General features: G+C 38.9%; 1 protein-coding gene across 1 annotated transcript in view; it reads right to left on the bottom strand.

Moving 5' to 3' along the window:
• The window catches only part of ACTN2 (actinin alpha 2), a 69238-nt gene that overhangs the window by 37661 nt on the left and 4349 nt on the right, over window positions 1-27228 (bottom strand). Inside the window, exons 2-3 of the mRNA XM_040060285.2 lie at window positions 7792-7906; window positions 6421-6540 (exon numbers count right to left, since the gene is read on the bottom strand). Of these exons, the coding sequence (XP_039916219.1) occupies window positions 6421-6540; window positions 7792-7906 (235 nt within the window). The remainder of the gene's footprint in view (window positions 1-6420; window positions 6541-7791; window positions 7907-27228) is intronic.

Here is a 27228-nt window from a genome sequence, read left to right as displayed (position 1 = left end):
AAGTGAAGCAGCTGTGACTGCCTGGGGGCCCACTGGTGTTCTGGGCAAAGAGGAACTTGCAGCAGGAGGAATTTCCTCAATTTAACATCAAATGCCAATAGAGGTGCCAGCAGAAAACGCAGTCACTCTGCTGCTTAAAATTGCCTGAATCCAGGGGCAACTTTTACAGAACAAGAGCAGCTGCTGTCTCTGAGACTTGAGATACATGTTAAATTGCAGTAGGACGTGACACAAGCTGTCATTTGAACCTCTGGAATTATCAAATTAGATAGGAAATATGTAGCCCATTACTACCCTATATTTATTTTGTTAATGTGATGTCATGGGTTAGTATAGTTTCGTTTTTTAGTTATAGAAGAATGTAAAATAATTCTCCAGGTCAGGACCTGGGAATTGCTTTAGAAAAGACAGGGACCTATCAGAGGGTTAGTTGGAATATTGGCATCTGTTCTAACCACTGAAATTTGTTAGCTATGACTTTGGGAAGTACCATATAAAACCCCTTGATTTCCTGTAGGAGGGTCCTTTTTCCTTTGGCCAGAGAGAGACAGGTAACATCGAGCTGGGCCTGCTGCTCCCCCCTTTTGAGGGGGATCTGCCCTGAGGCCTGGCCGGATTCCATCAGGTCCCAGGTGTAGGGGGGGAAGGAGAGGTTGCTGTTTTGCAACAGCTACTTTCTCTAAACTTCTCTGGAGCAGGGAGAGATCTCTGCTGGGCCCCTGATAAGAGCTATGGGCACCATTTGGGCCGAAGCCACCCTGATTTACATGGAGGGGTGAGCTGAGAAGGCATTTATGATCCTGCCTGGGTTTTTTGTGATTCCGGACTGCCCGAGTGCTCTGATCTCAGAAGTTTCTGTGTGAGTTCTTCTTCCCTCACCAGCGTGGCCTTGAATGTCTAGTACCACGAGCTACAGAAGGAGAGACAAAGACTCTAGGCAGATTTAACCCTTTCCTGGCAACATGAAGCTTCCAGAGCTTGGCCCTTCTCTGAGAGAGTAAGAAAGGACAGAGTGAACGTAAAGAAAAAAACAGCATGAAGTCAGTAGAGCAAGAGTGAAAAGACTATTGGGACAGAGGGTTGAAGAGTTGGCTGTTCCATTCTTACCTGAGCCATGGAAATGAATTCTATATTTAGATCATTCCTTTAAATCATGAGAAAGATATGCATTTGGGGAGATGATTGTTTTCATTTGTGTGTGGATTTGAGCAAAGGTGTTTGTGATGGACTAAGTAATATTAATCCTGTAAGATGCCTGAACAGAGATAAAGATGAGAAGCCCCTGCACCACTGAAGAAGTGAGAAGATATCTCTGTACCTTGAGATGAAGAATCCTTTGCTTTGGAGTTACTCATCTTTAAAAGGTGACACCCCAGTATGCAAAAGTCTAAGACCCATGACCCATAAGCAGCTTGGGAACCTGCACCTGGGAGGGTCACAAAGGCAGGTTTCTCCGGGTGGTTGTTTCTGTGACAGTTTAAAACCCACAAGAGAACTGTTCTAAGTTGTCAGTGGGATCCAAGACTCTAAGAGAGACTCTTCCCCTAATGAATTGATGAAAGACTATTGTCAGATAGTGAAACTAACTTTGTCTCTTTATGTTGTTTTGTAAGAAAGTGGACAGTTTGTAGGGGGAGGGAAGAGTGTTTTTTGAAGTTTCATTCTGTTTTAGTTTTTTTCCAACCTTCTTTTTTTCTATTCTTTTAGTGTATGTTAATAAAACCATTTGTTAATTTTTAAAGTTGAGCCTGCTTTGTTTTTCTCCTAGTCTCTCTCCCACAGAAAGAGTAAGTACCAAGACCAAAATTTAGTGAATGTGAAAGCACTACATGTGATAATTCAAGTTTATATATAAATGACTATTTTCCCACTTTGGATCCTCTACTAATTTTCCAGATTTCTTACACCACTCTGCCTGCCTTCCATGCATCCTGTTTTATTGGTCCTAAAAGACTTCAAATCTCAAAACAAAACCCTCCCAGACAAAAAAAAAAAAAAAAAAAAAAACCAAACCAAACCAAAACTCTAATGGCAATTAGAGCATGTAGCTACTTTCTTCCTTCCTCCTGGGGGAAGTCAAGTCACTTCACAATTTTCATTAGATGTCTGATACTTATATACAGTAAAGACAAATTTCTTCAAATGTAAAATAAATGTATTTAGATACTCAGGAGGAAATTGCTGACTGTCAGGCAATCACTTAATAGATTTGCATAATCAGTACATCATAGCTTTGATTTACATATCTGTATGTACACACATACAGAATGAAAGAGCAAGAGAGGGAATTTTCTGTGTTGTGCCTCAGGAGGATTTTCAAGTGATTTGCCAGCTTTGGTTTCTCATAAAACTACTAGCATAAATCAACCGAAAGAAAAATACTCCTGTACAAGACAAGGAAGAAAAACAAAGTTGTTAAAATATTGAAAAGTATCAGTGACAAAAAGGTATTGATTCATTCCTATAATTTTCCTCTACAGATCAATAGAAACCTTAATTAATTTTTTCACACTGCCTGCTTGCTCTGGCTGAAATACAGCTCCTACCCCTCACACACACAAAGCTACAGCTTTCTGGGGATGAGGGCAGAAAAGAAGAGAAAATGAAAGGGAAACAATAATAACTGTCTAGGGGAAAAGTAAAGCAAAGCAATTTCTCAAAGGTTTTAGTCTCATTTTTTAAATTCTGCTTTGGTTTTATTTGTTAATTTAATCTTCTTGTAGCAGATTCACGGATCATTTGGTCTTTAACATTTTTCCCACTTCCCAGAAAAGCAATACAGAAGTATTTCCAATTAACAGGATACTTGTCTTTTGTGGTTCTCTGTATCTAGTTGATTTCATTTGGGATGCAAGTACCTTGCAAATGGCGTTACTGCACTTTTTTAAACCTTAAGGGAAAACTCCTGAGTCCTGGACTGTGAATGGTTCATAAGGATTACTCTCACAGTATTTTTCTTTTAGCTTTTTGACTCTGTAGTCTCATTTCATGACCAGTGGAGAGAGGGATTCTTTGACAAGACAGGTCAGAGTAGATATATTTGGGTCCTGCTCAGCATCAGAATTAAAAATGATCAGCTCTCTCCTCTCCACAGACAGCCCAGAGAAGTCAGGCTCAGAACAATAATGATGATGACTTCAAAGAATATCCCTGGACCCTTAAAAATACTAATTTTATTTTTGTACTGATGTCCCAAAGGAATCACTGTTTTGAGGCCCCACTTTAAATGCCAGTTGTTCCCCTTGGGCCTACGTTCTCTTCAGCATTCAGTATGTCAGATAATGGAACATGATCTTCAGCAGATTTAGATACAAAACTTTCATGCTTTGGAAATTAAAAAGTATTCCAAGCATCCATGTAACTCAGAGAATGCCCAAACAGATGGGTGCAGGCAAGCCCACGTGGGCCATGCTCACACACAAGGGCAGAGCATTAAGGGGTTGTAGACTTTGATAAAGAAACAAACTTAAGGAGGCTGTGCTCTGCCTCCTTGCTGGCCTTCACTCCAACCTGCTATAACGACCGCCCGGTCAACAACGCTGAAAAATGCAACAAAAGAAAAAAAAAAGAAGAGGAGTGTGTTTTAAAAACAGATCATATTGCTGATCCAGTCTCCAGCAGAGCTACAGCAACAGTTGTCAGCCCAAGCGAGAGGGCAGGGCTGTGAAGTGTGGGAGCAGGAATGCAGCTCCAGGGGGCACAGGGACTCTTTAAACACACACACTGGTGCCAGAGGTCCCACACTGTGAAACCATACCCAGTCAGATGTGATAATGCACTGCTGCATCAGCACAACGCTGTGCCTCGGGTAACAAATTTAGTAGAGGGGATGCAGTACACTTAACAGGGCACTAAGCACGTCTGTGCCAGAGCTGGCTTTGTGTTCAGCCTGTTTAGAGTGGGAGGGGAAGGCACGTGAATCTCCCTGCTCCTGCCCACAGGGGTGAAATCTAACGTGGGCATCAGGCCACGCTCGGCATAGCGTCATGTCTTACAATGACAGGTTCCTCTCGGCACCTCAGTTATCACTGTAGCTGTGAATTTTTCTCCCATGCTTCCATCGAAGAATTTAGGGGTTTTTCAAATGATAATTAATTTGGTTTTGCTTTTAATACATCCATTTTACAGGCTGAGAATTCCAGAAACAGGGAATAACAGCTAAAACCATCACCTTCATCTCTTGGGTCACTAAGTATGGCCTGCTGCTACATGCAAGAATAAATACTGGATGCATGGACAGCCAACTTGCAGCAAGTGCCTGAAGAGCTGGAAGAGGTTACAGCCCTTTTTCCTGCTGCCTTCCCAAAGGGAGTTATCACAGAGCACCTAAATCACAGAGCATCAAAACCCATGCCAGTTGCTGCTAAGGAGAACAGCAGGATTAGTTTAAATGTTTTCACTGTCTGATCTGCATTATCCCAGATGCTTTGCCTTCAGAAAGTGCTCAAGTGCTGTTCCCCAGCCTGAGTAGCCTGGCAGTAGTGATCAGCAATAAAACAGGCAAAATAAGGGAGATGGAGTGCAGAGGGCTACCTTGCTCTTTTCAGGAGCAGATATGACCTGATGCATCTTGCTTTAAATACTCCAGCCTTGTGCAAACCGTGATCAGCGAGAACAACCACTCTGGCCCACAAGATACTCCTTTTGCTACACTCTGGTTTTGGTTAGGAAGACTCAGAGTCTCCTGCAGGACATGACAAACTACCTTTCATTTGCTCTATGCACTGTAATCTCAGCATTTCTTCACCAGCTATCAAACAGACATCTGTAGTCTTAATTTTCATTTCCACAGATAAATTGTCTCTTCAGTACCCTCTGCTGTCCATTCAGTGCCATGTCGCCCTCAGAAGAGCCTTACTGCAGTGGTTTAAGGTAGCAGGACATTTTTCCAGCCCATTTCCTTTAACTGAGCAAAGGGCCTAGGTGCCCCAGCAGCCTGTACAACTGATGGAGGGCGCCAGGCACCTCTGAAATGCAATAGAGCTCTTCTGAGATCTGAAATGTCTGTGGCAATTGCTCATTTCTCCCCACGGATGAGATATTCCCCAAAAAAGGTCTCTGTTACGTGCCTAAAGGCAGATGGTATGGATTTGGACTCAGGTGACCCACCCAGTTCAGTCTCAAATAAATAAAGAGTGAGTTCAAACAAAAGCTCTACCCATGGAGCACATTTCTTGAGATTTTTGAGTTTTAGATCTAGAAAGCTGAACACATTTGGTGAGCAATACTTGAAGAACCAAGTGGGCTAGGTCAAACCATATTAAAACCAGTGAATGCTGACAGATCTTTCCATTATTTCTACAGATATCCTTATCCCACATAATGAATCTCCAGTTCCACAATTATTATTAATCCACAATTACAGTAAGCTCCCTGGGATCCAGGCTGGAAAGCCAGAATAAGGATACATATAAGCCTATAGAAATCTGGAAACAGGAAGAAAAGGCTCATAAATCAATCTAAAAAGACCTAAAAATATCAGTACAATATAGGAGTGACTATCATCATAATATTAAGGTTACAGCCAGAATTTTGCTCTAAGGACATGTTAGATTGGGGGGGGAAGCACAGAAAGCACATCACTGAGGCCATAGAGTCAAAAATAGTTGGATATCATCATTCTTGGTGTGGTAATAGCTATGGAAACCATTATGCAAATATCTTCATGGAGCAACAGGTTCTGCACATCTTGATAATTTTTAAACAATTAATTGAATCTCTTATGGAGGCATAGGTTCACTTACAGTGAGAGTGCCTTCTTTAGTTCAGTTTACATCTATCAGAATCTAGCTAGCCAACCACATGTTGGTACTTAGCTACCTGAACAGCAGAACAATAAAAAAGCAATTACTTTAGTAAATAGCATCCCACATCCCTTTATTCATATGTTCAATTTCTCCCCAGCTACCACAGTTTCTTCTGATTGCTCCCTTAATGCTACATCTGAATTTTAGAAACACAGCTGCAGAAAATCTCATAATAAAGTGGGAGCAGGTTCCAGTCACTCAGCGGTGATGTCAGCCTTTGTTTTGTCTGAATAGTGTCTCCTAAAGATGCCAGACTGTATAAAGAACACCCTAGAATCCAAGCTGGTTTCTAAAGGAGTTCCTTACTTTTAATAATGTAAGGGAAAACCACAGTGTTCTGTAAGAAAAAAAAAATCATTATCTGAACACCTACTGAAACACAGACAATTCAATTTAACCCTGGAGACAGACTAAGCTTAGCACTCATTTATACCCCTATCCCTCTCCAGGTGCCCAAAATGTCCTTTCACAGATACAGTCCAGCAATCAACACCAAGGGATTTTTGAGGCACCCATATGTAGAGCACAGTGCCCATAATGTGGCCAAGGGTCTCCACCAGACTGCCCTGTAATGTGACCTAAGCAAGGTGCACTGTCAAGGTCTCTCACATACCTTCTGCACCAATTGACACAAGTTTCACTCCTTTGCTGGCGATGTAATCCAGAGCTTTGTTGACATTAGCAATTTTATGGAAGCGCATCTTCCCTCTGTCTGGTTTCGGTAGCCTTTCTCCTGCAGAACAACAAAATGAATGTGTTTATTCTTATACACACCTTGCTACAGACATAAAAGTGATTAGGAATCAAGAGTAGATGTGCCCTAAACGCTACCTTAAAGTAGCAATTATTTTTAATAGGTATTTCTCTGAAAGAATGCCAAAGAGGTTTGAACCTAACCCTGAGAAGAAAATTCAAATGTTGAAGCCTCTGATTTTGATCTTTCTGATAAGCAGTAAAACCAGACTAAAATTTTTGTTTGCCCTAAATATCTGGAGGATATGTGTACTTCTTCCTACTCCACTTCTAGTTCATTGCTACTGCCTGTTAGAGTAGCTGAAAATTAAGAAGGCAGAATGTTCTCAGAGCTCATCATCCTTATCTGCCCAGCTGTAAGGAGAGGCTGGATTCTATCCAGCAGATCAGCCATAGCATCCTTGCACATCTGACCAAGAAGAATGGCTTCTAACAACCTAATCCAGCACAGCAGAGTAGCTCATTGCAGAGCACAGGGCTGATGTGTTTGAACAAAGTTATCTTTTCAAAGGATCACAAAGAATTATAATTTCTAAAAAGATTCTCCATTTCATAAGGAATGATCATTTGAAGAATTTCTTTCCACCCTGAAATCTCCAGTAAAAATCTAAACTGTCTTGTATATTTGTAGCTTGAGCTATTCCCTTCCCATCAAGGGGCATTCTGACCTTACCTGGGAGATTGCCCCTCTGAATAATGCATAAAAAAGGGAAATAGTGAGTTCACATCAGTTAGGAAAAGTTCTTGGACGTTCCACTCTTTTGAAAAATGAGACCTTTTATTTGTGACTAAATACTGATCTAGGTGTGCTTTAGGCACTCACTTTTGAAAGCGTTGGTACATCCAATAAAGTAATCAAAAGCAAAGCAAAATATTTATGCTAAGAGCAGAACAAAATGAATTTGTAACCTAAGTATAAAGGCTTTTTAAGTGTTAGGGACTAAGGCAAGATCCTCAATGTTTTTGGTTTGTCCAACAACACTGTGATGTCAGTGATACCCTGATACATGGTGATATCCTGGAACACAAGCACAGTCCAGAAAATTTTGGAGACAAGCAAAAAGCAGAGCTTCTTTTCCCCTCCTTTCTGCTTTACAGTGTGTTTCATCTCTCACATTTCAGTCTACTTAAAGTTTGTGTTCACTGTTTTGAATCATTAACAATTTTTGTTCCTTTAAGAGTGTTTCAGTTAGTGTGCTGTAAATACACAGAAAACTTTATTTTAGCTAACCTGAGATAACTTCCAAGAGGAGCATCAGTTTGAGGCCATTTCTGAAGTCCTCCTCAATGTTCTCAATCTGTGTGCCTGCTTTCCTGAGGTGGGAATTGCACCAGGCTGTAAATGTCTGTAAGAGCAATTAAAAAAAAAATAAATAAACAACTTATCAACAAGGCGCTTCCAAATAACCGCTAAGCCATCTGAGTAAACACTGCATCTGAGATTTGGATGTCCAGCTCCCATTCATCATATAAAATTGCCAAGTAAAAAATTCTTATCCCAGATGTTCATGAAGATGCCAAAAATGTCTTGCATAGATACAATTTTGCACTGGATTCTGCTTGCAGATGCATCCTCAGACAGAAGTTCTACACACAAAGGCAAAACTTGGACACAAATGCAGACACTTAAGTCTGTGGGGAAAAAATGATCACAAAAGCAGCCATGACTATTTTTGTGTCCATAGTGAATAACCAAGTCTGCTTCTGCTTGCAGAGGTGAAAAGCAGAACAAAATCCATTGCAGTGGTCATATACATGTTACCTGTTGTATGAATGAAGTCAAAACATGGGCTACTATAAAACTTAGTAGTTAAATTAGTCTGGTTTTAAATATCCATTACTTCTCTCAACCTTCTGACAAATTGTCCTTGTTTTTCAGTGTCTGTTAAGATACATAAAGCAAATTTGTATTTGCTGGGTATTTTAGCAGGTGTTTAACTGTAGTTATATAACAAAGTCATTGTTACTAAACCTTTTTAGTAAGTTAGACTTCAGCTTCTTAAAATTGCCAGATATTTGGAATTCCCCTTCTTTTGCTACATCAAATTTACAGTTTTAAAAACATTTAATTCAAATTGTTTTAAAAAACAAGATATATCCCAGTTGTAAATAGGAAATTCCCTTTGGCCTTCTTTATTCTTGCCTGTTTCTTTAGACTATTTAATTTCTGGTCTCTCAGAAACAGAATAAGGAAGGCCAGTAGATTAAGAAAAAGATCCTCTCTGAAGTTGAATTCTGCAAATTCTAGACAGATTTTATACCTTGCGAAAACATGGACTGAATTTTCCCAAATGGTCTAATCTTAAAAAAAACCCCACCACTTTTTAAAGAATAATAATATTGTGTCTACTGTTGGGTTTGACTCAGTCTATGTGAAGAACTAATGGGCGGCTTACTGGGATCTTTTCTCAGTGCTCCTACACTGACAAGAAACAGCTTCCTTTTATCATCTCCTATTGAACTGAAAGGAAGCAAGAAGTGCTATGGATATGGCAGAGCTGTGCAGTGAAATCCCTAATTCTAGGCACCCAAAAAAAGGAGAAGAGAGAAGAAAATACTGGAAGTGTTTCTGGCAGAGGTCCATGTTGACATGCAGAGGATGAACTGTAGGTAGGGCTGAAAGTTGTTCTGTGTGCATATAGGGATAAGTAAGGTTGCAGTTGAAGCATATCTGCAAACACACTTTATTAAAGGGATGTTAGCTTCCATTCAGGAAGGCAGAACACTGCTCATTTTAAGTTAAATAGCTTTACTTAGCTCAGGAGAGACCTGAAACCAGAGCATACCAATCCTCACAGCACAGATTCTACGTGCCTCCACCCTCAGGGCATGACATGAGGGAGCGTTATGATGGCATTTGGTTTGGATCATTATAGGGTTAGGATCTCGTTTATAAGACTAATTTGTCTGCCCCAAGCAGTGTCTTGTTTTGGTGGTATGTATCTCAAAAGGCTTAGCACCACATTAAGTCATTTGCAAACATTAAAAATTATTATGAGCTTCTTGGAAAGAATAATACTATGGCAATGCAGAAAGAAAAAGCTGAAAGCACTCAAGGCTAAATGCACATGAACCATGCATGGCAAACTGGCAATAAATATTAGAAATCTGAACCTTTAAGTAAATGAGCCTTTCATGAATTAAGCTTAAGTGATGGACATGTGCTTATTTGCAGATGTGATTGCAGTTTGTAGAACTGTTCCAGGCACACCATAACAAACTCAGAGAGGAAGTTGGAGAAGAACCTCAGCCAGTTCCTTTAGATATTTATGGTAAATGTTCCTCCTGTACCACTCAAGTAAATGAGTTTTCTTCATTTTTCATTTAATTAAGAGTTTTATGGCAACAACCACACCAGCTGAGAAGTCTTAAAATATGAATCTGATGCCTACTGTGGAGAAGGCTACTTCTCAGTTTCTTAAGAAGAAATGGATCCTGGCACTTCTTAGTTATATATATATATATGAATCAACCTACTTGATGCTCCTGATAGATACAAAACATAAGTTTTATCCAAAGATCACAAGGTTTTCAAATAACTTCAATAGTTTCTCTTGAAAATGGGCATTTTTATGGCACTGAATTTCCCGAGAGGCAAATGGTTTTCTCATATTATTCATTCTATGCAGACAATAATCATCCTATGTTGCTGTGATATAGACAAGGAAAAAATGCTGCTACTGCTGAGTCAAGCTGTTTTCAATAGTTTGATGACAGAGTGGTTTTTATTATCTGCTTTTTTATATTTGTAGGTTATTTAAGATTCTTTCCAGTTGTAATGCATCTGTAGAATTTTGAAGGATAAACTTGGAATTACCACAAGGTCTCCATCCATGAGATAACAAGTTCTGCTGTGATGGGAGTCTTTATTTAGACCATCTGTATCTAGATAGTTTTGATTATCTTTTATTTAAACTACAGTTGCTCAGTTTTCTGTTTTAATAGTGCCCCAGGCCATGACCTGGTGCTATCTGTCCCCTTCTGACAGCTGTCCTGTGCCTCATGGAAATGCCACTGCAGTACTTTACGGCAGACTCTTGGTGTGTGGCTTCTTGAGCCTCGTGCCTTCCCAACTAGCTTATTTTTCCCAGGACTAAACATATTTATAGAAATGATACTTAGGGAAGTGTTAACTATGTTTCAGTGATGCAATTCATTAGTGACTGCATGAAGGCTAGTGCACAATTTAACTTGCAAATTTTAACAGTTTCCTCAATCCACATTTTATTTAACCCTCATGCCTCTCTTCTTACTGGGATACCTCTTGTTCTCACTGCTTTGCCTTTAACTAACAATTCTATTCATAGATATTGAGAAACAATTCAAAGCACGTTCAAGTACTGGAGATCAAGATACAGCCAGCATATAGTACCCTGGAAATTTGTAATCCATTGGGATTTAAAAGCTATTAAATGACTTAGACAAAGCAAATTCCTTTTTCTGCTGAGCTGTACAGAACATTTCAGAGTATCAGATTGCCCAGAGAAACAAAGCAGGACTGAAGGCACCAAGCTAAATACCAGGAAGGACATAAATAAGTGTCTACAAAACCAGACATTTCTTTTTAGGATTTATTTACCCTAACTGGCTGTACAAATTGAAAATATAAATAAATAAAAAATTCCCCTTTCCAAGTATGTTATCACAAAAGAAAGTTTGCTAACATTCTGAGAGGAGAGACCCCAGAAGAGGGGATGCAGGGCAGGAAGCCAAAGAACTTGCAGTCCCACAGGTGAATGTTCTCTTAATGCACCATTAATTGCCTACTGCTGTCACAGGTCTATTTTGGAAACACTAACTCCAGGAAAGAGAATGCAGTTTATGTGCTATGACCACTTAGCCTCCTTGTGAAGACTGCCAATACCATATTCTCCACAATTCACAGATCTGTGGTGGCAAAGTGTATACCTATGGGGAAAAAAACCTCTTACCTGGTAATTTACTCAGGCCACTTAATTTTACAAGTCTCTGACAAATAAAATTGCAACCAAGGGACAGCAAAAGGAGATATCCCTAAATAATTATCAATCGACTGCAGATAATGCCAATAAAAGAATAGGGTATGCCCAATTTGTACAAATATTTTTGCACAGACACAATGGAAGACATGCTTTGCTGGGAAAAATGGTGTCTTTGAGATCTGAGTTGTCCTATAGTTCTGCGAAAGCCCACCTGTCCTTTTTATGTGAGTGTAACAATGACTTACTTTTGACAGTGGTTCAAAGCCAGAAAACAAGATGCTATGATAACAAGTTTCACATGTGCACAAAATAATATGGATAAAGACAATTGAGAAGGCACCAGTCACCACACCCTCCAATACTGGTGAATCAAGGCAACTTGTTCCACCTCCTGAAGATGTAAAATTTCTAGTTTGGAACCGACAGCAAGTCCAAAATGAATATCACTAAAGCAGCAGCAAAACTTGCGTGCACAGGGGATACACTCCACAAGTTCAGATAGATTTGTTTGCTTGCACTCAGCATTGAAATTCATAAGTGGATCCAGCCTCATGGAGCACTGGGGACCTGTATCCTATTTAGTACATATAACTCATATCAAAGTTAACTCTGCCTTTCACTTCCTCCAACTCAAATCAATTTCTGTATGCTACAGTATTTATAAGTGTTCAAAATTAATATTTATTTCAAAACCCATGTGTCTGTTGGTCTGTACCCCTATCAGGAGCCCAAGAAAGGCTACTTGCTCAAAGGAGTCATTTGGTTTTACTTGAATTGGAAATGTAATACTTTCTGTGCCTGCTAAGGAAAACAGAAGCACAACTTGGTTTTTGTGGACCTTAAATTCTAATAACTAGAGCAGGAGAACACACCTGTCTAAAATTAACTTCAAATACAAACATTCAACACACTTGTTTACCTACATATTATCCTGAATTATTTCAGTCTGATAGAGTTGTTTCTTGAAACTGCTTTACATCCCTTCTTCTAAAGGGCTTCCCCTCTCTCTGTTAGCTGAGGGTCTTCATTACTTCTAGGCTAAATAGGATGCAGTGATTCACTCTGTAATTATACAGAACATTACTGGGCTCCGAGTGCATGACAAGGGTGCCACGGAAGAAGCTCTGCCAGAACATTCCCAGTAGGCCAGACTGAGGTTTCCCCTTGAAGAGTTTCCCATCTGACTGTTTTCCATGTTTTAAAATACAAGTTGTGAACTTGCAACATGATCTCCTAGCTCCTGTGTCCACAGCATGTTCTGATGGCTGCAGAACCAGGGGTTTTCTCTGGACCTAGGATACGGTCTGTGCTGGCCCTCGTTCCCTTAACTGCTTATTCTGTTCCCAAAAGAAGAGGCTGGAAGGTGAAACGCAGCAGAAGCACTTTTAAACTAGCTTGATGTAAATCAATAACTACACATGGTATCTTTCAGCTCTTCTTAGAGCATGTAGAGCAGATATACTTGCATAAATGCATTATATTTTTATAAACTGAAAATAAATAAAACCATACATTTTAACTATTGGCTTGAATTATTATTAACTCTTCCCTTGCTCTGCTTTTCCCTTGCAGTGGAAACCTAACTGCATTGGCACATGTTAGTAAAATAACTAGAGTAACTCCAACAGGAGAGATGCTTCACCAGTACAACTGGATCACGTCAGAACACTAGGAAGCAAAGTGGGATTTTAACACCAGACGTACCAGAGCATAGCAACAACTCAAGTGAAGCAGAGAGAAAACATTGTAAAGGATGGCATGAAGGTTAAGGTAGGGGAAATGTTTTGCATATTCCTAAATGTTATTAAAAGGAAACCTTCATATCACAGGCACTATGTCAAAGCCAAATTCCTGGGAACACCGGAAAAGATAAGCACAGAACCATCTCACAATGGACGTGAGTAGAAGCTTCATCACAAGTCCCCCAAATCCAAAGCTGGGGTAAGCCCTTCCTGCTCCAGCACATCCATCCATATAGCTGAACAGATGGTGTCAGAGATGATATGCTGGCACATTCTGCACTCTCAGCAGATCTGCTTCACTAACTCAGGGAACTTCCTTCCAGTCCCTTAGTTTTATCACTCACAGGAGAAGTCACCAAAGGGATGCATTCATCACCCAGGACTTTGCACGTGTCTTATTGGCACTCTGCATTTTGCTTGCATGGAAGAGCCTGGGGAGACCTCAGTCCTTGCAAAGCAGGTGGCCTAATCCCGTGCGAGTCTAGGGTTTCCTGTAAAACATGCAACTCCCTCCAGTACTGAATGACTGCATGTCTGGTTTACAGTGCTCACGATTACCAAAAAAACACCCAGAGCATGTAAATATCCCTTGAAGAATAATTTGGCCAGGTTAAACCCCGAGCGACGTCAAGATTATTAAGCCTTTTGTTACAGAGTGAGCGACACTAGTCCTTTCTTCCAGAAGAGGCAACAGAGAAAGTTTACGTTGTCTCAGTGGTCTAAGCTGGAAAAAAAAAAAACCTCAGGCAGCAGCAAGTTGCATGGAAAATTTAATATGGGTCACTGCCTGCACTATCCTCACCTCTGCCTTTTTTTCTTAAGGAAAGAACAGGAAGGAAAGGAAGGAAGCTGAGAGGTTTCACAAGCTCTTTGGAGAGGCTAAAACTGTAAAAATATTGCAAAATGTATTAGGAGCAGGCAGATATCTTTATTGGATCACCTGAGATAGATGGAAAAGGCAGAGAAGTTTTAGATACATAATCTCATCTTTACATGCAAGAGAGAAGCCCCAGGTTTAAGTGGGAAAATTTAAGTAAGTGTTCAGACAGCTCAGAGCTTTGATGGACCACCAATATGATTCTCCAACAGCTTTATTCCCCTGAAGGAAACCCCTTCCTTTCTCAGTACTGTTGATGACACCCATTAAGAAAGCTTTAAGAAAGCATCTGTAAAATCCAGCTATGTGACTTCTCAAAATACATGCAGTACTATACGGTCTGTTGGAGTTTTTTTTTTCAATTTAAAACAAAAATGCCTATTCAAAATGTATTTTCAAACAAAAACTTTGATATTTCAGAAGTAAGAACATATGCAATATTAAAAATCCCATTTGAAACTAAAAGGTACTTAAGATCCATAGGAAAATGCTGGTGTAAATCTACTTTTAATTTTTGGCATTTCAAGCATCATGCAAATAAGAGAAGCCTACTCAGAACAATAATACAGAAATAGAGGCTGTAGGGTGTGATCGCGACATGCAAAGCAACCACAAAGAGATGAGAGATTTGCAGGGCAGAGATGTTCCTCCGAGAGAGCCCAAGGCTGAGCCAAGGCTGAGAGCCCCTCTGCCTGTTTATTTCTTACTTTTTATACATTTGTGGGTCTGGCTGTGGATTGGCTTCTGGAGTTATCACCTCCCAGCCGAATGGCCAGACCAACTGTCAGTTACAATTGTTTTCAGGTTAGAAATATGCAAACAAAGGACAGAGAATGAAAAACAAAGGATTTGTTTATGTTACATGTGTGAGAAAAGGCAAAAACTGCTACTAATATTGTACAGAAACTAAAAAGTCTGACTCCATCTTATGAACAATCAAAAGGCTTTAAAATACTCAGAAAAACCAGGGTGACAGTAGGGATCCTATGAAAACCTTTACTAAAAGCATGGGTATGGTTTTATCTTGCATTACAAAAATAGTAAGATACCTTTACTCATTCTTATCTTTACAACAAGTGCAAGCTGCCCGATTTGTTAAGGTGAAGGAATTAGAAAGACAAATGAAATGAAAAAAAAAAATAAAAAAAAAAAAAGAAACAAATAAACAACCAACAACAACAACAACTAAAAAAAAAAAAAAAACCAAAAAACCAAAAAAAAACCCCACCTAAAAAAAAAACCCAAAAAAAAACACCAAAAAAAAACCCCAACACCACTCCTCACTGCTTCTGATGTGTTCTCTGAATTTCTGAGTGTTTTTTAACACACTGCTATCACCTGAGCAGACCAGAATGGTCTGTGGAAATTTACATGTGGAAATTGTAATAAAAAAGGGAGAAACACAGTCTTACAAAAGGTCTGGCATATTTTGTTTACATGAAAGTGGGAAACTAGGTAAGTAATCATCAGCTTCTGCTAAATCCAATCTTAAATTAAAAATTAAACTTCCAAGGATAAGCAGGCAAAAACTTACATTGTACTACAGTTCTAAGCCTGCATTTAGGAACATGCATGTCCTCTGTTCATGACTTTATCTAGACTCTAGCCATTAGTCCTAGTTGCACTGATTAAGCCAAAGTATTTTAAAGGTCCACCACCCAGACTCTACAGAAGCAGATCTCTCTTATGGCATGTACCTAGATTGGTTGCAATAGCAGCCAGCTATTTATCAGAGAGGAAAACTAAACACAAAACCATAGTGGGGAGGAAAAAAGTATATTTAGCACGTCCGAGAGTTTTTTCCTACTAATGGTGAGTAGTGGCCCACTTTAAGTGGAAGGGTTTATTAAACAGACCTCTGTAGGAATCTGCCCTGAAGCATTTCCTATACTACCCTTTACTTACTCATTTGGATAGCAAAACAGAGTGCATGCTTATCACATTTGAGTAAGACAGCAAAACAATTGCTCTGCAAGCATGTTTCATGACAGAGCTACAATTCAAACTAATCTTAACAAATCAGTAAAATAACTCAAAGAAAGCCAGAATTCAGATAAGCAAGAAGTCTCAATTCTCCCAATCCTACTTTCTACGATCTTCATGGAAGATTCATATCCTGACATCTATCTACCCTGCAGCCTTGAAAAGGAAGAATATCAAGAAGACTGTTTTTCCTGCCAGATTGTGTTCTGACAGATAAGTGATCCAAAGACTACAAAACAAGGAGTCACTCAACGGGAAACAACTCCCTTGTAGGAACCCAAGCACTTGGCAGGCAACAGGTAGCTGGAAATTTTGTTTCTGTCAGAGTGCTCTTTAAGTGGTGATCCCCGTTTCCATCTTCTATTTTCATATGACCTTCTAATTTCCCTTAGCAAAAAGAAATCTAATATTGGAGATTTGTCAGTGGTATTGGAGAAAAAGGAAAGAAGATGGTGAAGACAGAGAACAATAACGAAACAAAGCAGAAGAAATAGAGGGTAGAGGGAGAGTCAAAGTCAATAAGAAGAACAGTATTTATGGGAAATTAAACAAACCAAAATAAATTGAAAGTGGATTCCCTGATCTGTTCTATGGAGATACACATTTTCTGAGGCCTGTATTATCATCCTTGAAGAGACACCCTGACATTTGTGTTTTCTTCCCAGCTTTGCAACAGTCTTTAAGGCTCTTAAAACAGGAATTTTAGCAATGTTTTTACTGTCTTAAATGATGAGCAAATTATGACCCCTGATTCCTCACAAGGGACTATAATCTTTTTCACAACAATGGGAGCAAATGTTAGCCATAGCTAAGTGTTTTTCAGTATCCCACTTCTATATTCAAGAATAATAATAAACCCTCCATATTCCACAGCACTGTTTTGGGGGAAAGTTAACCATTAATGAGTGTTTTGGGGATGCTCAAACATTACCCTGAAAAAAAGCCCAATAAAGAAACAGTAGCAAAAGAGATTAGAAAGTTGACAAAACTATAAATGTCTTGTAAATATAGAACCGTGAAAAAATCAATCAAAACCAGAACGTACTCTGAACAGACAGAAAACAATACATAACTACCAACATCTTCAGTATCTGTTCACTGTCATACAACATTAATTCTGCATTTAAAAACCAAATTGAGCTTTTTAGTATAAGCCAGTTACCTACTACTGTAAATCTAGTTACATGCTAGTTATTCTCCTCTCCTTAAACTCTTTAGTGAATGTGCCAGCCCCTCCAGTATGGAGAAAGACGTGGCTAGGCAAACTGTTAAGAATAGCAATGACTGTGAGTAACCCCACAGATGCAATTTGAGAAAGCGTTTTCACATACAGAAATTTTTTTAGCTTTCACCTCTAGGATGAAAAGTCACTGTCCCTACCTCTCACTAATAAGGTCAGTTTTGGGCACCTCCAATGAAGCTGCCATTTCTGGTGGTTTAAGTGATGGGGACACCTGTCCCCCTGAGAGCTAAACTGAGCATACAACTCACCTCATAGATATTACCAAACAGTCTGCATGTGTTAGCAACCTTGTCACTTACTCACCTGGCCTGGGTTCAAAACACTGACCTAAAAGTGAAAGGTTCCCGTCAGCCACACAATCCCAACCAATAGATTAAAAGTCCATCTTCAGCACAAGGTTATCTTTCATCATGAGCTGGGGTGTGAGAGCGATCAGAATATTCCACTTGGAGGGCTTTGCAATATTGAGACTTTTAATTAATAATGTCACCACCTTGCTAAGCAGTGCAAGTCAGTTTCTCTTGCGTGTGAATGACTATTTTAGCAGTACAGTTTGTTCATTCACATCATGTGCATGAATCCCTGGAAAAAGATGGTCCCCAACAGCATGCAGGCAATACTCTAGGTGAATCCTTTGTCCAAATGCACAAGTCCAGCTGTATTATGTCAGCCCTGGATAATTCATAGCAGCCAGATGGACTAATGGGGAGCAATCCCTTGCTGTTTGTAATGATCTTACCTTTTCATTTTCCCTTCTACTTCAGTAACAAGATGCATGACATCATTTACAGTTACACAACAGCCTTTTGATGACTCTACTCTGCCTTTTATGCAAACCAACAGGTATGTTAATACCTCGTCATAACAGAATTAATACCTCTGGATTTTGGATTACATAGCATTATTATTCAATGCACATTCTCAGTGTGGAAGATTAGCTTTAGAGAATGGTAAATAACGGTACAGTCTGTGAAGTAAACAAAGTTCTCAAATTACTAACAAATTTCCAAGTTATAATAGCCCCCATATTAAATTGCATTCTCCAGTGAGAGTGAAAAGACAGACTTTGAGTAATGACTCAGTGTTTGAGTTCTTGCTCTTCCACAGCTTTCTGTACAACTTCTTTCAAGTTATAAAACCCCTTAAAGTGTCCAAAACCTTTATTCCACAGTAGAGGTAAAATATAAACACATTCCATGGACGGAGACCTCTAAATGCAGAATTAGAAAGGCTCTGTTAATCTTTACAATGGAGTGTATTTCATAGTCTCATGTACATTTTGAAAACTTTAAACACTGTAGAAAGTGAAAGAACTTGTATTTCATAATCCTCAAAAAATAAATATTGGTGAAAAAATTATCTGTGGATCAAGTATATTCAGAACACAATTCTTAAATGGCAGTAAAGCTTTGAAAACAAAACTAAACACAAACAAAAAAAAAAAGAGAAATCAATTGAACAACACAAATGCAAAGTTTTGAATAATCTATTTTTGGTTAATGGCTTTTTCTATCTTTTTTTTTCAGATGTTGATTTTGTATTTCTCATAAAGGAAAAGTTTATGAACATGCTGATCTCTTTTAATTTGCCATATTGTTTCTAGCATTTATTAATTCAACAATTAACAAATCACGGGAGAGACTTTTGTTGTTGTTGTTGTTGTTAGATGCAGCACTGCAAATTTTTTCCTTCAAAATGCCTCCTAGTGAAATCTGCAGAAATGGAGATGCATCACCCACAAGGACCTGTGCCTTTCTGACAGAACCAGGGTGCTCCTGGCAGGGAGTTCACAGCGTCCAGCTTGAACCTCTGAGGACTGCCAGCCATTTGCTTGGCACAACAGCATTTTCCTCTAACAGGGGAAGCTAACTTTAGAGCATCCTAACCAAATATCCTCTGCTCTGATACACTGCACTTTGCAGAGCTTGCATGTACCCTCTATAAACAAGCAAGCCTGCCATTACAGCTTACAGTAGTATGGCTACTAACATCTTACACAGCACTCCCAATCACTTTATGCCACAGAACCTCACAGTGCATGCCTAGAAATAAATTATTTCTTGCCCAGTTGTCAGGGCATTAAAATAGATTTGCCACTACGCTGCACAAAATTGAGTGCTGCAAAGAAATGTATGCATTTTTATAAGAGTTTTAATGTACTCTGTCATCCATGTAATAAAGACTGCATCTTTGCATTTATACAGAGGTACATATTCACATCTCATGAAGTGCTGTCCAAATACCCCTCCCCAACCAGTCAGGCAGGGACTCAAGCAGAGAGCTTGGAGGGCATGAAGTGCGTAGGTTCTGTTAGAAACTCCAAAGTACTGATGCACACTCCCAAACATCTCTTTTCCATGCACCCTCTCTCTTGCTCTCTGTAAAGCTTTCAGATACAGACCTTGGGTGAACAAAATTAAGACAGCCCCTGATACTTTCAAAAGCAGGCTCAGTTAATGGAACAGAGACCTATTTACATTCTGGTGCTTTCTGGACCACTTTTGAGCAAAGTGACCTTTGGGAAGTCTCACCTGAAATGCTAGTTGACAAAGGATCTAAATATTTAAAAAATGAGGGGGAAAAAAAAAAAAAAAAAAAAAAAAAAAAAAAAAAAAAAAAGGCATAGGAAAAGGTATTTCATATATCATGGGACCAAAATATACAACAAAAGTTGAAATGTGATAGGGTCAAAAGAAATTCACCCATTCCTATGTGGCTCAGAATGAGTGAATTCTGGAACACCACCTTTCCTGTATTTCTGCTTCACAAGAGCATCAACAAACTAGAAGAGGGCCTCTTCAGGAAAAGATTTGTTTTAAAAATGCCAACAGGTTTGGAGGGAACTGCTTCAGCAATGATAGAATACCTGAGACCAGTCATTTTACTGTTTTCTCTCTCCGTCTACCAACTTTTCCAATTGTCCACTTCTTCACTATTACAGAAGAAAAGAACAATCTCTGTTCCATTTGCCTCTCCCTGTGGGGAGTTGAAAATGAAGCGTAGATAATCCCAAAAGGGATACTGTGGTGGATATGCAAGGGAGAAATTTGCAGGTGTGTTTCAAAGGGGAAGTCAATGCCCCTCATACTGCCTGGGGCTTTCTCTCAAGTGTATCAAACAAAGAACATGCATTGCCATTACCCTGGCAGTGCCAAATGAACCTTCTGAATAAAGAGATAGGATCTCCTATTGCTTCCTCTCTTAGGTCCTTCTTCCACCAGCTGTACCTTACAGTGTTCCTCCTGGTTTTCCAAGAGCTCATGAACTATGGGTGTTGGCTAACAGCTTTGTTTCATCAGATACATATTTTAATGGCCAAATACTATATAGGATGAGATGAAAGAAGCATTCATACATTACAGTATGGAAGGAACTAAAGGTATGGCTTCTGGAAATAGAAGGATTAATTAAAGTAGGCTAATCCAGGATTTAGTTGACTGGATTTCCAAATGTCTTTTCTTCGCTTTCTCTGTTGATTTTCTTCACCATGCTGTCTTTATCCAGTAATTATACACTACATTGCCAGGTGAGTAAGTAAATCCATTATAAATTTGTCAATACAGTCAGAGTAGGGTAAAACTATGTTGCTACCTAATTTAGCAACATTCTTTAAAGCACTTCCATAATCATAAAAGCAGGTCTTCTGATGGATACTGAAAGTTTTTTCAATTTTACCCTCACCAAAACACACACCCTTAAGTCTCTGACACCAATAAATGATAGGAAAATATGTCAATAGTCAGATCCCAAAACATTTACATAGTAAATGTTGTCTCTGCACTAGTACATCTGGAGATAACCAAATCTAGTGTCTCTTGTAATCTAAACAAAGGTTTCAGCTGAGACTCTCAAAGAGAAAGGAAAACCTCACACGTTAATTCCCAATAATGCATCAAAAGGATCCTCTGTGGCATATCACGTTACTCAATGTAGTATTTCTCAATACACAAAGCACATAATCTGTCCATGTGAATGACTTCACTATTGTAACTGATGACTAAAAAAAAAATGCCATTTTTATTTCATGCTTGTTTTAAGAAACTGATTTTTAAAGAGTTTAGTTATTTCTGTGGTTAAAGATACCTCTTAAACATACTGGCTTAATTTGTTTATGCTTTAATATTTTTGAGGCATTATCTATAGAATAACATTTTCAAAAATGTTTAAAATATCCTGTAAGACAGCAGACTTTCAGACACAATTCAGAGTTTCTAAATAATATTTAGTGATGCTCAGATTCCTAAATTACTTATGTTTTCTTTAAACCAGAATAAATAGCAAAACATTACTCGGGATCTTTGGATGACTTGATTATATATGAAAAATAAATGTAACTAAGTAACCTATTCTAAAGCACTTAACTAAGAATAGATGGGTAAATAAACAATGATTAATGTAACTGTTGAAGGCATAAACAATTGTTTTAGGCAGTTTGTGATAAGCAAACTGCTTTATCAATTAAATAAAAAGTTCTTTGTTTAAAGTGTCTCTTCTTCTCAACAGGAGCCATGCTGGGACCTGTGCTCAGTCATGGAATTGAAGACCTTAGACAAAAGGAAAGAAAACCAACTTCAGCCCCATGTCTGGTGTTTTGCTTGTCTTTTACTATAATGCCAGATGGGTGATAAGTGCATTGTACATAATATGTGCATGCACAGATACAGCTGCTTGTGGGGCTGCACTGCAAACTACATTACTGAAATGATTTAGGATTAAAAGGTATTAAGAGGAACGAGAATTGCCTCAATTTTTTTTCCATTATCTGGTATATAGCAGAAGATCACTGTACCAGCAGATGAAGGGGATTGGAAGCCTATGGATGGTAGTAGAGTCAAAGATGATCAGCTACTCTGCCAAAGAAAACGTGGTGGAATAACTCTCCAGAACCAAGCTGGAGATGAGCTTGGACTATAGAGGTTTTCATAGCCCAAAGGAACTCCTCTAGATAAAATAATACCCCAGAGCTACACAATCATTTATAGTTGGGGGCTTTTCACTTTTTTAAAATTTGAATTCAATGCAGCTGGGTACCAGTTTGCTTCACATTAAAGAATAAAATATCTTAAGTCTTGCAGTAGTGAAAAGCTACACTGGTGCCAAGATTAAATAAAAAACAGAGTTTTAAAAAAATCACTTAATGCTAGATAGTTAAGTCTTTCTGTGAGTGCCAAAATAGCAGGCTGATTTTCAAAGGTGCAAAATGGACAGAAGTTCCTCCTGACGTCAGTGGAAATGTCTGGGTGTTCAACACCTATAAAAAATATGAGTGTTTCCTTAGATGCTTAAGGAATAATCATGGATGCTAATTTTAGCCTGGAGTAGTCACTTTCCAGAGACTCCTGCTATGGTAGTGGGGGTGAGCAAGGCTTTTCAGAGGGCCAGTTAAGATTAGAATCTGTCTGCTCTAAATAAGGTTCTGCAAGTTATCAAAGTAATGGATGGCTGGACTTCTTCAATTTACAAGTTTTTTGAAGAGAAATGAAAACAAACATCAGATTTCAAGTTGAAGGAATTCTGGCAGTTAAGAGCAATTGGGAGGCAGCTTTTGAAGTAAATGGAAAATCTTACTCATATCAAGTACAGTAAACACTTATCACTGCCATCTGCAAAGCCAGCACATAGGTATTACAGACGCTGTTTGGAGATGAAGACATGGACAAAGCAATATGTCCTTATAAATCAAAAGTGGGTGAAACCAGGACCAGACACAGGAGCAGCAATGCCCCCTCTTGCACTTAGGACGTAAATTTAGGATTTACTTTCTCCCCTCTGTGCACACGCAGAAATTTTAGGTCCAATTATAGAAACTAACTAAAAATCAGCCAGACAGCTGTCACCTTCTGCTTCCCTCTGGACAGGCCTTCCAAAGTATGAAGTGTATTTCTACAAGCTACCATCTCAAGTAGGAGACACTTTCACAGAAGGAGATCATTGCATTTCAAAGCCTTCTGCCTCTGTCTCTGGCTGCAGAGCAGTAACACCTGCCCTGTAAGCTTTTCACACCAGTGGTTTGAGGATTACTGAGACCACGCTGCCTTGATCTGTACTGAAGTGTTCCTTGTACTGTCAGCAGGAAGAGCTACTCCAGGTTCTGTACAGAAACAGGCACAGGGGGTGATACATGCCAAATTATATTGTGTAGAAACAGAGCATTGTATAGGACCTGTATAGTTTGGTAACATTTATGCATCAAGTCTCTCAGCCTGAGGCATATTTCAAACCAACAAATCCAGTGATCTAAGAACGAACATCACACGCTCCTATCACGGCATTTCATGAAAAGGTGTTCCCCAAACACCTAAGATATAAAAATTACCCCAAACTACAAAGAATTAAATTTAATTAAGGAAGAAATTGAGTGCTCAGTGTGAATACACTCTTCTTCTGGTATCAGCTGACAGTAAAGAATGCATAGCCATAAAGGAGATATGCACTCAGTCAGCAACTTCTCAGTGCTCACAGTGGAGGAATACCACATCAGCTACACATTGTTTATCCCAACAATTATGGCTCGGAAGAAATTATGCTTGGCAGTAAAGCCATTGAAACCAACTCAGCTTTGCCAACTGTGTAAGCACTTTTATATTTGTTTATTTGTAAGGATATAAAAAAACACACAGGAGGGATGCTCTTTGACTTGGGACAAAGCAAAGCAGCATAAATTCCCATCTAATTCTATTTCATTGACATGTTTCTTACTGCATCACATCTACCTGCATTCCAGCTGCAAATCCAATGCATTCTTCTGTAAGCAGGCTCTGCAGTACAATTTCTAAAACACCATTAATATCCATATATTAATCACCATTTGCATCTAAAGAAAATCTTAATGCTCAGTCTCTTTGAAATTAGTGGGTAGAACTGTACAGTGCAATTCAGAAATTACTAGCGAAATTAAAAGTCATTAAATAGATCAGAATTTACGCAACAGTGATCAATTCATGTGAGGCATTTGTTGGCATCTGATTTTTCCATCATAATGATGTCTTTTGTCTTGAGAGAGGACAGCAGGGTTTTAATGAAAGATTTTGACCTGGCTCCATTGGCCAAAAGCAGTCAAAATTCATTTTGCAAAGCTGTTTAAAAGTTTCATTTGGAAATTGATCATGGAATCATGGTATTTTCTTACAGATATTAATTAGTTTACAGAAATTACCCTAGCCCTGCTTTTGTTTTCACAGGGCTAGAAATTGTATAAACATGGATTCGTTTTTTCTCTGGTCTCAGGGCTGAAAGCACTCAGAGGTCTTCCAAGCAAACACTTTCCATGCCTCTCTCTTCAGCTCTCCAGTGACCCAAACAGAGATTCAGGCAAGATGCAGACATCCCACCCTCAAGAGATTATTGCAAATTCTACTGCTTAATACACAGCTTTTCTCTAGCTCTTAAGCACATTGGTTGCAGCTTATGGAAACCCACTTAGATCCATACTTTCTTCCAATCCTTATTGTCTTACTAATTGGATCAGCCTATCTACAGAGAGACATTTTACTACATGAATTTCAGGAGAGGTTGTGGTATGTATGAGTGAAGGAAGTAGGTAGCTTTTATTTCCCTTTACAAAATGGTTCTTAATATTTCTTTTCATAACCTGTTGCTGGCAGATATTTGGGGGTCAACAGCAATTAACAGCTAAGCTGAGGCCATGGGAATTACTGATTTGACAACACGTAAAAGCTTACAGAGCCTGGAATGGATCAACATTGAGAGGTTCATTTGAGTTTAAATGGAAAACATAATATTGAGTAATATATTGATTTGTCTCACTTAGTACTGGTACAGAAAACCTTCCCATTCAAACAAAGTGCCTACATAATAATTTCTAGTAAAGTGAATTTCATAAGAGTTTTCTCTGATTTTTCCTTTATATACCAGCATCACAGTATTCAGGGCTGCACACCTTATTGACAGCTTCCAACACAAAATATGAATGTTCCACTATCACTTCAGCATGCTCCTCTCAAGCACCATTCCATGCCAGTAACATCAGCAAGACGAATTTAACATGTTACTATTTTAAAAAGCACTAATCTCCAAGAGGCAAACTGTACAGAACAAGTAATAAACACATCCCCTATTTCTACAGAGACTCCTTCTGCTCTCATGGCAACTCTTCATGGGATAAGAGAAATTGCCACTCCATGGCCTTCTGTTGCATCAGTGGGACAGTTAACAGTATATGCTGAGAAATCAAGACTGCTGATGCAGAAAAAAAAATATGTTTGTCTATTGGCTACAAAGTTCTCAGGCAGACCTTCTATGGAGCCATCTCCCATTGAAAACGCATATAGGATTTAAAAGAAAACAAGAGATGCTCTTTGTGTGTTCTTAATGCTACAGCTTTTGGCATCCACTGTTTGAAAAGAAAAATTTTGATGCACCCAAGGAAGGAGCACTTGGCCTTGGAATGCTGAAACTTATGTTTCATAAAGTGCGCTCTACATCTACAGTAACATGTATCACTTGGCAAGGCACTACTATTCTATATAAGACAGCCAAATAATTGCTGAACACTAGGAAAAAAAAAAGTCTAAATAAGGTAAAAATTTGGGCGCTTTTTAAGTATTAAGACTCCTACATAATCCTAATTATCTGCATAAAAGGTAAGGGAGGGGGAGAACTGCAGTGTAGGACTCTGATATGAAATAGCGTATGGTAGCTCATGGCACATGGCTTTTCCATTATCATTCTGCTTTTGACTCTGGATGATTTTCCTCCTGGCATATTCAGTCCACTCCCAAAAGTAGTTCTACAGCTACTCAACTCTTTATAAGAAATATGCAACTGTTAACAGGTTAGAACTAGGAGTGAGAAGTTTCATACTCTCTTAGAAAGGAGAGGACCTTTTGCTTCCCTCACACCTCCTACATTCATGTCCAGCCCCTGCTCATGTTGCTCACTTGCAGAGGGGAATCCGTGCCTTCTGAATAATTTCACGGGTATTCCTAGTGGGTAAAATGTGCCACCTCAGTAAAAACCCTCTAGTGGTGGTTTCTGTGTCTGCCATGCGAGCCTAACCCCAAGGCTCACTATTCAAGGAAATCGTTTTACCTGGTTTAAAACAAACAAACAAAACAAAACAAAACACAAACCGATTTTATTTCCAGATTATCTCAGTAAAAGAGGAAGACCTAAGCTGGAATGCCCTCTACACGTTTCAGATATTGTTATATTCTCCACAACAACAATTTCAATCTGGAGCGTGTAAATCCATGAGAAGTGATTCTGTAGTCCTTAATTTTGCTGGTGGCATCCAGCCTCTCCTGCCAACCCTTTTCTGTTTTATATTTAATTTTCATTCATTCATTCATCCTTGCTTATTTTTCTTGTCCAGTGAAGCTGTTTTTCCACTACATCTGTCTTCTCACTCACCACTAGAACTCTTACAAGGAAGAGGTTTCTGATAAGAAACCAACTTAGATTCCATCCATAGAAGACCAAGCAAACTTCGGAGTAAATCCAAGATACTGACTGTAACCCTATTTATAGACTCTGAAGTCAGACTGAACACAAGGTCAATTTCTCTTTCAGGCTGCAACGAACCTCTCAAATCTGCTGAACTTAATAAAGCTGCAGCACCATAAGAAAAATAAGAACATTGTCCATAATCCATAGTTCTGCTAGCACCTGCCAAATAATTCGCCATACATGTGACTTCCAACGCCTTTTTTTTTTTTTTTTTTTTTTTTTTTTTTTTTCTGCTTGCTTGCTTGCTTGCTTGCAAGGACAACAGGAGTTGCATTACAAGCCAAAGGAGGTAATGTAAATAAATCCTTACAGGTCACACTGGAAATGTAATCTGATATGCACTGCTGAAGACTGAAAAGACACAGGTTATTTCCTTAAGAGTCTTTTCCAAAAC

Source organism: Hirundo rustica, chromosome 3 (genome assembly GCF_015227805.2).
Source record: "Hirundo rustica isolate bHirRus1 chromosome 3, bHirRus1.pri.v3, whole genome shotgun sequence".
Classification (NCBI taxonomy): domain Eukaryota; kingdom Metazoa; phylum Chordata; class Aves; order Passeriformes; family Hirundinidae; genus Hirundo; species Hirundo rustica.
Note: the sequence above shows the minus strand (reverse complement) of the source record. Positions and strands in the feature narration are given on the sequence as shown.